At 30.5% G+C, this 15642-nt stretch overlaps 1 protein-coding gene across 1 annotated transcript in view; it reads right to left on the reverse strand.

The window, feature by feature from the left end:
- Nucleotides 1–610: 610 nt before the first annotated feature.
- The window catches only part of LOC142332526 (uncharacterized), a 56879-nt gene continuing 41847 nt past the window's right edge, over nucleotides 611–15642 (reverse strand). Inside the window, exon 11 of the mRNA XM_075378975.1 lies at nucleotides 611–843. Coding sequence (XP_075235090.1) covers nucleotides 740–843 — 104 coding nt within the window. The 3' untranslated portion in view covers nucleotides 611–739. The remainder of the gene's footprint in view (nucleotides 844–15642) is intronic.

The raw sequence follows: 15642 nt of genomic DNA on the forward strand, positions 1-15642 counted from the left end.
TACTTCATTTAGATAAGTTTTGTTTTTAAAAACTTCAAAATTCTAACATTTGTATTTAGTTTCTGTGGACTTTATTCATAAAATTTTACTTAGAATCAGATTTTCTACATGTTTTGTTTAAAACATGTATGAGTTTTACCCGTTACTCATTTAAAGTTATTTTATGCAGACATAAAATAGTGTTTTTCAACAGCATTCTTTTGTCTTTTACTACAGATTTTTCAAAGAACTAAGATTACAGTTCTGGGACCTATTTTTTTAAATTTTCAGGGTAGATTTCATATAAAATCATTAATTTTCCCCTTTATTTTTGGGTTCCAAGAATTACAGTCTAAAATCAGGGTGAAATCTTTCACAAACTGACACTCGCTAACAAATCATTTCCGAACCATGTTTAATATGAATTTTGTTCTTTATTTCACAAGTAGAACATGTTCATGAAAGTTTGTTACATTCTTCATGAATCACTATGCAGATCGTGAAAGGTGGTAGCTGGAAAATGTTTTCTTGATAATTATGTTAGGATTGCTTAACCATATGGAATTTATGAATAATAAAGCAAAAAAACTAATAAAAAATGCTGTTTATTGAAAAATATTTCATTATTTTTAATTTTTTTTTTTTGTAACAATATTGCAAAATTAGTTTTACTGTGACATGGATAGATAAATTTGTGTATGACATAACAATGAAATGGTATAAGAACATTTTATTATTAATTTATATTTTATTCTCTGCATCACCAAAAACTGGATGCTGACTCTGGTGTACCAGCAGACACAGGATCATCACTATCTGCTTCATCTGTAACCTTGCCGGATTCTCTCCACGGTCCAACACTCTCTAAGAAAAAAAGCGTGAAAATACAAAACATAAAAATTTATTGTCAACATAATATAGTGTACCTTCATTAAATATTCCTTTTATTTTTCGGTTGGCATAGCAACAATATATATATCAGCTTGTATGTGTCGTGTGAAAAATTTGTGCAAGACAATATAATTCTAATCATTTCATTTATTTATAAGCATAAATTTTTAAACACTGTTACTTCCATAAATTACGTCCACTGTTCTTTAGAGATCATTCCATTTGGGAGTAATTTTTCATCGAGGGGCAAGAGCCTTGGCTTAAGTAACAGACATGACAGCCACTCCATTGAACATATTTTGACATTTCCAATGGAAGTAAGTTGCTAGAAAAGCATACAGGCCGAGCCACCAGTAGATCTTAAAATTAGTTTTTGGCTACCAAGCACTGCAGAAAGAGCTAGTGGAGCTGACGGTCTGATTCCCTTAGTACTTACCTTGGAGAGAATCATAATTAAAGATATAGAGTTGAAGCAGCGGTAAAATCACAAAGTTCTCTAGAAATTATATTGCATTGTGAAAATCCCCTCTGTAGACATCTGGCCGAATGTTTTATGCGGGTACAACTTAATTCTTCAAACAAACAGTCACAATTAAAACCCTTAATAGACAGATAAACATTTTTCCAATTAAATTTAATTGCTAATTAAATGATGAGGTTGTTTTATATAGAATAAAATTTTACATTCTACCAATTGTAAAACAGAATCTATAAAAAAAATATTGTTTTATTTACAAATAATTTCATTTTCTGCTCTCCTCTTATCATAAATTTAAGAAATAAGTATATAATATGGATATACATAGATATTTTTTTCTAATAATTACCAACAATTTATTTTAAAATGCTCAGATATGCTGAAATTAATTAGAATTATTTTACTATTCTTTCTTATGTTATTTACTATTATTTCGATGGATGTCTTTTACTTCTGATTTGATTTCTTTTTTAATTTTAGTAAAAACTACTTTTATTATTGTTTTCAAGTATATTATTGTGATGGATTATTTTATTTCATAAATATATTATTTATTGTTTCAGTTCAATTGACTACTTTATTTATCTATTTGTCTTAAATACGTAATAAGGATTAAAACGCTTGATCGTATAAATATATGTTAATAAAAGTTATGAACAAGGATTTCAAGGAAGAAAAGCTTAAGCCTTTCTCAATTATCTTTAACGTGGAAGAAAATTATTTTTGGCAGCATATGTACGCTCTTAAAATACATAGAAAAATTTGAGAATGGATTTTTTTCATTAAAAAAAAAAAAAAAAAGTAATAAAAGTTCCTGTAAATTATGCCTGGAAATGATTGAATTTTTTAATTTGATAAAATTCACATTCTTATAAGAAAAATAAGTAGACATGAAAATATTTTTTTTAATGTTAAAATGGTGGTCATTTTCATTTTTAAATCATTACTGTCTGTTAACAGTTTGCTATTAATATTCTTTATTAACTACATTCATAAATATTTTATTATGAATAAAATGAAACTTCATTTGTTCAAACAGAAATTCAAATAACCAAGTTACAGCAGAAATTGTTAATGATGTTCAATCATTTAATTTGATTACAGAAAAATAGTTCGGTCTAAAGAAATAACATTATGCCGGTTTTGTATCATACAGTAAGGAACATATTTTAAGATGTGAAGTTGAAAGGAGCACAATGAAGTAATAATAAATATTATGATTTTTATACTTGTGTATTTAGAATATAATAAAAGCATGAACACCTCACTATTAAGTTTCTGGTCCTACAAGATTGACAAAAAGAAAACATACTGTGAAAAAATGGCAGTCTTTTTTCTTTTTTTTTTTTTTGTCTTCAGTCATTTGACTGGTTTGATGCAGCTCTCCAAGATTCCCTATCTAGTGCTAGTCGTTTCATTTCAGTATACCCTCTACATCCTACATCCCCAACAATTTGTTTTACATACTCCAAACGTGGCCTGCCTACACAATTTTTCCCTTCTACCTGTCCTTCCAATATTAAAGCGACTATTCCAGGATGCCTTAGTATGTGGCCTATAAGTCTGTTTCTTCTTTTAACTATATTTTTCCAAATGCTACTTTCTTCATCTATTTGCCGCAATACCTCTTCATTTGTCACTTTATCCACCCATCTGATTTTTAACATTCTCCTATAGCACCACATTTCAAAAGCTTCTAATCTTTTCTTCTCAGATACTCCGATCGTCCAAGTTTCACTTCCATATAAAGCGACACTCCAAACATACACTTTCAAAAATCTTTTCCTGACATTTAAATTCATTTTTGATGTAAACAAATTATATTTCTTACTGAAGGCTCGTTTAGCTTGTGCTATTCGGCATTTTATATCGCTCCTGCTTCGTCCATCTTTAGTAATTTTACTTCCCAAATAACAAAATTCTTCTACCTCCATAATCTTTTCTCCTCCTATTTTCACATTCAGTGGTCCATCTTTGTTATTTCTACTACATTTCATTACTTTTGTTTTGTTCTTGTTTATTTTCACGCAATAGTTTTTGCGTAGGACTTCATCTATGTCGTTCATTGTTTCTTCTAAATCCTTTTTACTCTCGGCTAGAATTACTATATCATCAGCAAATCGTAGCATCTTTATCTTTTCACCTTGTACTGTTACTCCGAATCTAAATTGTTCTTTAACATCATTAACTGCTAGTTCCATGTAAAGATTAAAAAGTAACGGCGATAGGGAACATCCTTGTCGGACTCCCTTTCTTATTAGGGCTTCTTTCTTATGTTCTTCAATTGTTATTGTTGCTGTTTGGTTCCTGTACATGTTAGCAATTGTTCTTCTATCTCTGTATTTGAACCCTAATTTTTTTAAAATGCTGAACATTTTATTCCAGTCTACGTTATCGAAAGCCTTTTCTAGGTCTATAAACGCCAAGTATGTTGGTTTGTTTTTCTTTAATCTTCCTTCTACTATTAATCTGAGGCCTAAAATTGCTTCCCTTGTCCCTATACTTTTCCTGAAACCAAATTGGTCTTCTCCTAACACTTCTTCCACTCTCCTCTCAATTCTTCTGTATAAAATTCTAGTTAAGATTTTTGATGCATGACTAGTTAAACTAATTGTTCTGTATTCTTCACATTTATCTGCCCCTGCTTTCTTTGGTATCATAACTATAACACTTTTTTTGAAGTCTGACGGAAATTCCCCATTTTCATAAATATTACACACCAGTTTGTATAATCTATCAATCGCTTCCTCACCTGCACTGCGCAGTAATTCTACAGGTATTCCGTCTATTCCAGGAGCCTTTCTGCCATTTAAATCTTTTAATGCTCTCTTAAATTCAGATCTCAGTATTGTTTCTCCCATTTCATCCTCCTCAACTTCCTCTTCTTCCTCTATAACACCATTTTCTAATTCATTTCCTCCGTATAACTCTTCAATATATTCCACCCATCTATCGACTTTACCTTTCGTATTATATATTGGTGTACCATCTTTGTTTAACACATTATTAGATTTTAATTTATGTACCCCAAAATTTTCCTTAACTTTCCTGTATGCTACGTCTATTTTACCAATGTTCATTTCTCTTTCCACTTCTGAACACTTTTCTTTAATCCACTCTTCTTTCACCAGTTTGCACTTCCTGTTTATAGCATTTCTTAATTGCCGATAGTTCCTTTTACTTTCTTCATCACTAGCATTCTTATATTTTCTACGTTCATCCATCAGCTGCAGTCAGCAGCTGATGGATCAGCTGCTTAATCCTTAGACTGCAATGGCAGTCTAAGGATTAAGAAAATTCTTTTAAAAATATTTGCGTGTAGTTTGCAATTTATGGTATTAAAATACAGACAATAGAAAAATTAAAGAAACCTTTGAGAAAAATATGATGTTAAAAAAATTTTGAAAATCAGGTCTATCAATCAAATACAGAATGAAGAGGTCTTATATGAATAGGGGAGAAGAATAGTTTATGGGGAAATCCTGTACAAACTAGTTTGATGAGGCATACATGTGTACAAAAACGTTTTTATTTTTATCAGAAGAGCCTACTCCCAAAGTTTATTTGATTTTCACAGACACCTATATTTGAGTCATGACAAAAAATAATAAATCAGTTAATGTGCTGCTCCTACTTTTGATAAAAATATCCTATCTCCTGATTATGAACGCTTACTACCTGGAGGGTCTTGATATGATTTCTTTTAATCAGGGTTAATATTTATTCACAGTTGATATTTATTATCTGGTTTCGTAAAGCCATTTCTGTCAGTTGACATATCTGGAGACTCCAATCTAGTCTCTGTATAACAAACAAAACCTGAGAATGAATAATTTTTGGTAGGAGATTGTACAATGCACCCTTGGTATTTAGTGATCATAATATAAATTTAAAGTTGAGATTTTGTTGACTGTGTTAATAACAATAAAAGTTTAATCAATTTGCAAATAAAAAAGAATATACTCTATTTTTATACAAAATCATGAAATATGTAAAGAAGATCAATCACCTTTTTAAAATTATATACTTATTTTTTTTTATACGAAAATGTGCATGCAACTCAGTTTAAGTGTCTGAAAGAAAAATATACATACCAAATGATAAATTTCTAGATCATAGGTGTGAAGGAAAAACCAAAACACTTTTAAGAGCAGTCACCTGCTAAATTAACAACTGTGGTTTAATGAGAATCTTGACCTACAGCTGGTTGTTAAACATTTTTAAAGAATACCGCCTTATAAAAATCTAATTTGACAATTTTATAAATTTGATAATGTATAAACTAGGCGTATGATTAGAGAAATAAACCGTACCTATATATTTTTTATACATACTACATTTAAGGGCTTCTTGAAAGTAACTGATATTCCATAATTTTTCTTGCATATACCTTTTTTTTCGTGTTTTAGCCTCTGGGAATTACTGTTCAGATATTACTTCAGAGGATGATATATATGAATCTAAATGAAGTGTAGTCTTCTTGCACAGTCTCAGTTCGACCATTCCTGAATTATGTGGTTAATTAAAGCCCAACCACCAGAGAACACCGGTATCCATGATCTAGTATTCAAATCCGTATAAAAGTAACTAACTGCCTTTACTAAGACTTGAACGCTGGAACTCTACTTCCAAACTTGCATATACCTAAAGGATTCTAAGTCAACCGCTTTGTTGGCATTAATTTTTATGTGATAATTAGTGTTGCTGAATGTGACATTTGAGCAGTGGAATGTTTTTTGGACTTTGAAAACATGACACCAGTTGAAATTTTCTGCCAGTACATGCGACTTCTGAAAAGGGGAGCGTGCATTGCTTCCTCCAAACATTAAGGCTCCCAGAAAGCATATTCCTGTTAGGCCAAAAGGTGGTACCACCGAAAGGACTGAAGGGGAATCACTCTGGGAGTGCAAAACTCATTTGCACCTAATCTCCCGTGATCAGCCCCGGTAAATTATTTCTCACTGGTCTAAAGGATCGGAATGCAAATAACAATTTCGTCCATAAACAAAACACAAAAAATCTATAACTGCCACTAAGTAAATAATGAATGACCCGCCCGATAAAAGAAAGACACAGCAGCAAGGGACATTCATCCAGGCTCTGCAATTAGTAGGGAGGTAGTAAACTCCTGCTATCCTTGCGTTCCGTTTTCTTCTGAAATTTGCTGTATATTTTGTTAATATGACAAATTCGTTGTAAGAGTGCCCAACAAGGAAATGTTTTTTGTTGCATGATAGTGGGTATATATTCTGCAGCCAACACAAGATTGCTAGTACAATTTGAATGTAAAATTTTCAGTCACTCACAATACAGTTTTGACTTTGATTAAAGTGATTAAGGAATTTTTAAATGCTTTCACAAAATGAAAGATGCTATGTTTTCAAGATTATGTAGAAAAGTAGGCTAAATTGTGCAATTTTTATAATCAAATTCTATTTATTTTCTCAAGATAGTCCTAAATGTAAAAACTAGATCAGAAAGTAGTTCTTACATTTTTCATCGATTTACATAAATTAGATACAATATTAATTTTTTGAAAAATAAATTATCAAAATTTTTAAAAATAGTTTAGGCGTTAGAAATACCACATTAAACTTACTTTCATTTTAATTTAGATCTAATATAAATTTACCCAATTTCTAAATATACAAATTTTTGTTCATGAACAAACTGTACCTTTGTTAAACCTAGAGGTCTCTTTAGAAAATTATCGAACTTCATTTTTTAATCTTTATTATTAATTTTACAAATTTTATTGGTCCTTGTCCCCTTCAAAATATTCCCTTCGCCCACTGTTCCCTACGCCCACTGTTTTCCCAGCAGTGTTTCCACTTCGCAAAGCAGTCCTGGATAGCTTCATTTGAAATGGCCATTAAGATCCATGACAAATTTGCTTTAAATGTTATCAATAGTCTCAAAATACGTCTTTCATCATAGATTCTAATTTCAGAAATAAGAAAATATCGCAAGGAGCCAGGTCTGTTGAGTAGGGAGGGCAGTCATCTGATTTTTGCTACAAAACTGATACTGATGAATTGACAAAGTTTAACGACTTTCACCACACATTGTTGTGGTGAAGGAACCATGTATGAGTTGTCTATGTGTGGTGAAGGAACCATGTATGAGTTGTCTCGCCACAACTCTGGTTTCTTTTTACAGATTTTTTCACGTAACCGTTGTAAAATGCCTTGATAGTATGTACGGTTCACTGTTTCACCTTGAGGCAAGAATTCAAAATGCACAATTCCATTAAAATTGAAAAAACAAAGAGCATCACTTTAACATTGGATCAAGACTGACGTGCTTTCTTTGCTGATCCATTGTGATGATTGAACTTTTGTCTCGATAGCAAAGCCATAAACCCAGCTTCCATCGCCCAGTATCCTTTGCGTAAATGTTTCACCGTCATCAGCTTGTTCAAGAAGTTGCTGACAAACGTCCACTCAATGTTCTTTCTGCTGTTTGGTCATCAAACGAGGAATAAACTGCTGTAACTTGATCTGAGTAAGGCTACTATTACCGTTTCAGATGATTAATGGTATAAAGTTACTTCCTTGGCTTTCCTGTCCACCCACCAATAACTGTCAAACTATTTTTTTCCTCCATCTTATATCATATATATATGATTTTTATGGATAATCCGCCCTATAAAAAAGTATTTTGTCTTACAATATTAATTATTAATTTTGTGGATTTTTAAAATTGAATTTGCTGTATATTTCCTTCATCATTTATATTGAGTTTTTATTGAAAAATGACCTTTAAATAAAACTTTTTAAAAGCAATAAAGTTTTTTTTGGTGTAGATGGACTTAGAACCCTGAACTGCATAAAGGCTTAAATTCAGAGACTCCATTTTTATATGACCTGCTAAGGATCCATGAATGAAGCAGACAATGTCCATCCAAACAACATGATGCTCATGGTGTAGCACAACTGAATGTGGGAATGGTTAACTCTCACATCTGAGAACTTTGAATGCAAGTGAATGAATAACAGCACATAAACCCTGTTTTGCAGCCCATTGTAAATAATAACAAAGTAGCCTGTGGTTTACCAAGGTAACAACAACTGACACGGTACATGTCAGGTTTGGTACTACTTGAGGGAATGCTTCCACTCAGAGCTTATCAAATAAGATATGACCAAGTAAATTTCAAATTGATAGGTATTGTTTATTAGCTGTATGTAGGAGAATCCAACAAATGTACACTCCTTCCACTCATCATTGCATTGAGCTACTGAGAGTATGGAATTATTAGTTTGGAAAATAAAAATTGTAGATATAGAAAATCATTTTGATCTAGAAGTAAATTCATAATAGTTTGAATGAAATTACAGCCCATAAATTGTTTTCCTTTTTCAGATCTGATTATTAATTAAGAGAGCTATATTATAGGTTGAAAATAATGATGTCCAAAAAATGTTTTAGCACAAGCGAAAAAAAGATTGAATGAGTATGTATTGAATCTCTATATTCTCTGAGTTTTAGAATGTTGATTTAAATCTGAAACAAATGGTGGGCCAGAAATAAGGCAAATGAACCGGCTGCACTGACATTGTGATTAATCCATGGAAACGGAAAAAAATTAACCATTTCTTGCCATAGAACCAAAAATATGATGATTAAATAAATATAAATGTTATCATCATAAATATTATGACTTTTATACTTCTTAATAATGAAAAACTTAATTACTATATTTTCATAGGAGCTGCTTACTGATTATAAACAGGCTGTTTAATTACTTTTTTTATAGGAGTAACATTTAAACATAATAAGATTACTTAAAAAGCTTAGAAAATTAAGTGGTAGTAATTCAAAAATTTGTCCATTTGGATTATTCCTCTTTAAATTACAGATAATATGGTCACTGTTTCTTTCATGTATAATTACCGATTACAATCGGTAACAAAATATAGTGTTTTTACTCTTAGTATAAAATTTAGGACCATTTTATTAGATGACAAATTATAGTGTGATTGAATTGATTTCATTTGCTCCAAGATCAAACAAATTATTATACTTTGAAGCACTGTATAATCATACAATACATATTCATGAACGTAGAATTAAAAAAAAAAGAATATCAGGGTTTTAAAGCTATTTAATATATCTTTAACTTTGACCTATAGTAATGAATCACAAATAAGATGAAAGAATAACTCTTATAGTTTTTCCCTACAAGTGCTCAATGTGAGAACCTTTTGTCGCATGTCATATATCCTAACCAATAAGAGAGTTCGTCTCGTACTTTAACCAGGATATCTGGAGTAATGGAAGCAACAGCTGTTTCAATTCTGTGCCTCAAATCAGGTAAATCAATAGATAGTGGAGGCACAAGATCATTTATAAAATCCTAAAGGAAAAAATTACATAGGGTCAGGTCAGATAACTTGGAGGCCACTGCAAACAAGTTTTGTCATCGAGTCCATGTCAACCAAATAGATGGTTGGGGAAAACATCATTCAATACAAACAGACTAATACCAAGGAGGAGGTACCATTTTCTAGTTACAAATAAAATTCTCTGGTCGATCTTGCTGGTGAGGAAAAAGCCATGCACCCAGCATATCAAAATAAATGAAACAACTCCTGATGCGCTTGATTCAGTAAAAAAATAAAATTACCAGTAAACTTGCCAGTGGGACATTGCACAGAAAACATTTAATATTTTAAAGGAAGTTCCCCTTTCACATTGTAAGAGTTTATGAAGCTTTTTTGATTCCCAGATATAGACATGTGTATTTACTTTTTCGTTAAGATGAAATGCTGACTCATTACTAAATACAATATGATCCAGAAGGTCATCATCCTCATCCTGCAACATTTCGATTGTAAAATCACCTTGCACATCATAGTTGGTAGGCTTCAAAATCTGTAAGAGCTGTAAATGGTACGGATGCAAATGTAAGCATTTCCTTAAAACATTCTACACTGTCATATATCAGTATTGATAGTTTGCGGCTGGCCTTTCTAACATTTTATTTTAGGGATACACATAAAAGACTTTCTGACACATTCAAAATTTTCTTTAGATATCCTCAGTCATCCTGTAATCTTCTGTAAGTCACTTCGAGAATTATGTCACAATTAAACTTTTTATGGAATTTAACTGTAACTGCAGATTCACATTTAGCAAACTACAAAACATAGAAGGCTTTCCATTCAGGAATTTCAATCTTTTCTAGTGGCGCTGTCAAGCAGAAAGGTAGGGAATCAATAATTTATGGCCATGTCTGCAACTAAAACAACACTGTACACATCATCCAACTAATTAAGACTCTTTTTTTTTGTACTCTTACTATTTCTGTTATTCATCATAATATATTACATATAAAATTACTTATTTTTGGCTTCATTAATAAATTGATATTAGTTAAAAGGATTAAAAGTGATTGCATTTTAAATCATATTTTGCACCAGTGAGTTACCAAACTGAGATATTTACTACTTTAAAAATTTTTACATTTCTGTTTATTAATATTCATGAAATCCTTTCTCTTCATAAAAAATCCTTCCATTGTTTAAATTAAGAAAGAATATGTCCTATTGTAACAATGAAGTTTACACTTTTGTTGAGTTTTTAAACAATAGTGATTATATAAATCTGAATTTTGGATGCCCTTGTTTAAAATAAACTTAACTAATTATGAACTCAAATATTTTCTAATTAATGCCTTTAAAATTGTTATTTTTTTATGTACTGGTTTTATTTATTTTTTTATTATATTTATACATCCTTTGCAACATTATTTCACTTTTTTGTTCAATATATATATTTATAAAATTATATTTACTTTCCCATCTAGCACTATAGCAGAGCAATAGCTTTAGAAGGGAAAGTATCAGTCCAATTTGAGCATATACAGTTTTCACCACATCATTACATTCTGACACCTAAGGAACACAAAAAAACCAAAAACTGGATGGAAATTTTCTGAATGTTTGTATGTACATTGTATCTTCAGTGTCACCCTCTTAATCACCTCATATCTCCAGAACTACTGGACCGATTTCGACCAAACTTGGACAGATTACTTCTATGTATAGAAAATAAAATTTTCAATTTAAAAGGTCAAGGGGTGAAGCTGTAGAGGAAGGTCAACCTCGGTATCTCAAGATTTTGCCTAATTAATGTCTTGTTTTTCTTAGGCACATTTGTTACCAGTCAAAAAATAATATTTGTGAAAAACTTTTACAAAATTGCACCCCCACCCCAAAAAATGCTCTAAATTAACTAGCGCCTAAGTGGGTACACTGCATCAATATACCCCCTCTCACCACAAGGAGCACTGATGTACTACTGCCATAGTCCTCTGGTATGTTGTGATGTTAAGGTGAGCGGTAGAATTAAATCAATTAATAATATTTAGGAGCAAAAAAGTGTTTAAAGTGGCTGTTAATACTGCCATACCTGCCGAATGAAATACGGTATGCGCATGCGCTTTAGTTAGAATCACTGAATTAAATAAACAAAAAATATTATATATTTAAATAAAATGATAAATATTTTAAATTAAGTTGCATGTGTGTTAAATAGTGCATAAAAAAAAATTGCATGACATGGGAAAGTCCTACAACTCTGTTGTCAGCTTTTTCTTTAAATGTTATTAATTTTTTGATACTGCTTTGATCAAAGCTTTCTTAAGTTTTCCTTGTCCTTCTAGTAAAATACTGGGAGTGTTTGTTTTAATCATTATGGAATTTCCCAAAAAACAATCTCTTTAAGACATAGTGGAAAATGTAGATGTTCTAAATACAGAATAAAATAGTGTATATGTTTCTCTTTTAGTGTTAAGTTCTTTATATATAATAAATCAGAAGCTTCAATTAATTTTTAATGCATATGTATATTTTTTGAAAATATGCCAATGGATTGCTGTATCCATTACAAAAATGGCTCTTTTTATGTTAAAAAATAGTCAGTTATTTATTTCTTTTACATTAAGTTTAGTACTTACAAAAGTTTTTCCTTTTTTTATCAGTTGGTCAGATATTTAAAAAAAAACAACCACAAAATTAGATGTAAGTTTCAATATAATTTTCATTTACATTTCAAAAACACTTCTATTATTGTAACGATCGACTTGTCTCACTATAAGGTATCAAAGGCAGATAGTTATGTTCGATATTCAGGCTATTTTCATCATCTGAAATAGAATTTTTTTTAATGTCATCTATTAGTTTTAGTTTTAACATCCAATTTATTTGAAATTTCCGTGACATAACTGAAGATTTTTTTTTTATGGTATACATGTGATATAAAACATTATTTTCTAAATTGATTATAATATTTTTGAAGCGTTTCTGGCACATAATAAGGATGATATGTTAACCCTAAATTGATTTTATAACTTTCAGCAAATGACGGTACCGTTTGGAATTTTTTTTCATAAACTTTTTTACCTAAATAAACTGAGTAAACTCAATAAAAATATTGTTGTTTACATGAATTTATCTTTGTCAATTTATTATAATTTTTTATATACAGTCTTCAGTTGTGTAAAAAAATACTTTGTAATTGTACATTTTTAACTGCCTGCATAAACTAATTCAAATATGTATCTGTATGACTGAGTTATTAGCATGTCTGGGTTATTAGCAGTGAAATATATTTTTGAAAGCGCACTGCTTATTTACGTTTTTACTAATTTTCCTTTGTTAAAAAAAAATGTTCTTTTACAAACCAAATGGGATAACTGACGGTTTAAACATTTTTATTGTATTTTTTCTGGTTATTTTATTATGAAGAATTGTATAAAAGTACATTATATTAATGTTGTCATTTCTCCAGAAAAATTAAAACATTAATGACAGCATCCTACTACTTTGATTTATACAACTTCCAGATAAATTAAATTATGAACAGAAATGTCACTTCTATAATAACAAGAATTATTTTACAGGAAAAATTCTTTTTGTAAAATGTTTCTTGAATGAACTTTTCTCAAAAACAATCTTTTTGAGGGGAGAAAGAAGAAAAAGAATGTGGTTTCAAAAGGATATAACATTACATAAGTAACAAACTGGTAATTTTTATAATTTAAATACCCATGTAACATTTAATGTTGAGGATGAATATCAAAACACAGCTTCATAATTAATAATGGAATGTATAAAAAGGCATAGTAAGGTTATATGGATATATAAGGTTGGACGGCCTTAACCATAGGCCACACATTTTCTGATGAATTAATACATTTTTTTTTATTATTAAATAGCTAAACTTTCTTAATTAGCATTGTCTACCTTTCATAAATAACGATCCCAAGAATTTAAGAAATAATGATATCTATATTTAGCGTTAATGACAAATTTTTGGTTGATTCTTTAATATACTTTTTCTAATATGTAGTGTTTGCCAAAAATTAATCTAATTGATTGTAAGATGTTTAAAACACCACTATTACAAAAGAATATTTTTCAGGATATCAAATGACAGCTTCTGTACACATTTTATCCCAGGTAGCTTAAAATTATCCGTACTCTGAATTGTTAATTACAATCTAAAATTCTATCTGTTTGAATCACTTCATTACCACCTCTTTTGAAGCATAGGTACACACTATTAACTTTCAAGTTTTCTATCCATCAAACCACCCTCTCATATTCTAGCCTATATCCCATTTCTATACTGGTTCTATGTAAACATTTAGAACTAAACAAACAAGTTACGTCAAAAAGTCTCAACCCTAGACCTATAAAAAGATTGTCTATCTGTTTGAATCACTTCATTACCACCTCTTTTGAAGCATAGGTACACACTATTAACTTTCAAGTTTTCTATCCATCAAACCACCCTCTCATATTCTAGCCTATATCCCATTTCTATACTGGTACTATGTAAACATTTAGAACTAAACAAACAAGTTACATCAAAAAGTCTCAACCCTAGACCTATAAAAAACCTGATTTTAATACTGTTGAAATGTTAAATTAAAGCATATCAACCATCTTCTCCTAAATTTCTGTCTATGACTTCATAATTTTGATGTAGAACATTTTTTTTTTTTTACTTGAAATCACCACATAAGCTTGAAGCTTGTGCGTGGGATATGGAAATATTTATAGTGTATGAAAAAATCCCATGCCTGATCGGGATTCAAACCTGGGACTTCTGAATGATAGGCCAAGACAACCACTCTGCCACAGAGATCGACAGATTTTATGTTACTTTTATCTTGCCAGATTGCTCATTTACATAGTTACAAAACCACATATATCACAGAACCTCAATGTACCCTGCATTCAATATATTGTCTTTTGAAAATCACTTTGGCCATCGCTGTTGGGCGGTAGCAAAGAATAAAACAATTTTTTTGCTGTAATATTTATCCACCAGTCAAAATAATTTTATTTTCTAAGAATTAACTAATTTATGCACTCCTCCAACCTGTATGTTCCATAACATCAAGGATTACCTTACCAATTTACATTTTGGAAAATTAAAGTGAAATAAGGGACTAATTCTGTTGAATAAACGTATTATTTTTACCGACGTTACATTTTACAGATCTTTTTTACTCACTTTGGACAACATCTAGATTACATTGAAAAAACTAGTCACAGAAACAAATAATTACTTTCAAAAAGTTATTTTACAAAGTTAATAAACTAGGAATACTGTCAAAAAGTAAATTTTTATAAATTACTCTTATATGGCTGGGGCATGAAATGAGAGATATCTCTTATTTTTCATTGCCAGCAAGAAGTGTAAAGATGCTATTATTAAGAAGTGATGACAGAAAATGGATGTCGGAAGGAAAGCTATGGTAATTGTCCAGTTCATAAATTTGGCAAAACAATAAAAAAGTATTGCATGAGATTTTAATTGAAATGGACTGTATCTAACACATATCTTCAAACGTGTACTCGCTGTTACTGCCTGTAATAATTTTCTTTATGAAATAAAGCAGTTTTCATTTAGTTCACGTTATTTGGAAATTTTGTTGAGCAATTATTTCTAGATCATAATTTTCTGAGTAAATCTTAAAAAGGAAATATCTATCTGCATCAATAAAAAGGACCAGAAAGACTGGCAATGGCAGATTGTACCCGACAAAGTTGTGTACAATGAATTAGAACCAATCACTGATACCGTACATAAGAGAAGACTAGGTTTCTTTGGACGTATCATAAGAATGCAAAATTCAAGACTTCTGAAACAGCTAGTACAGTACAATCTCGACTCAAACAACACCAAAACTGGATGCAGATGAATTAGAGAAATAAAAGATCTGAAGGAAATTGGCCTTACATCAGAAGGCACCACAGATAAGATAAAATTAAACA

The sequence above is a fragment of the Lycorma delicatula genome, chromosome 11 (genome assembly GCF_047948215.1).
Source record: "Lycorma delicatula isolate Av1 chromosome 11, ASM4794821v1, whole genome shotgun sequence".
NCBI classification, from domain to species: Eukaryota; Metazoa; Arthropoda; class Insecta; order Hemiptera; family Fulgoridae; genus Lycorma; species Lycorma delicatula.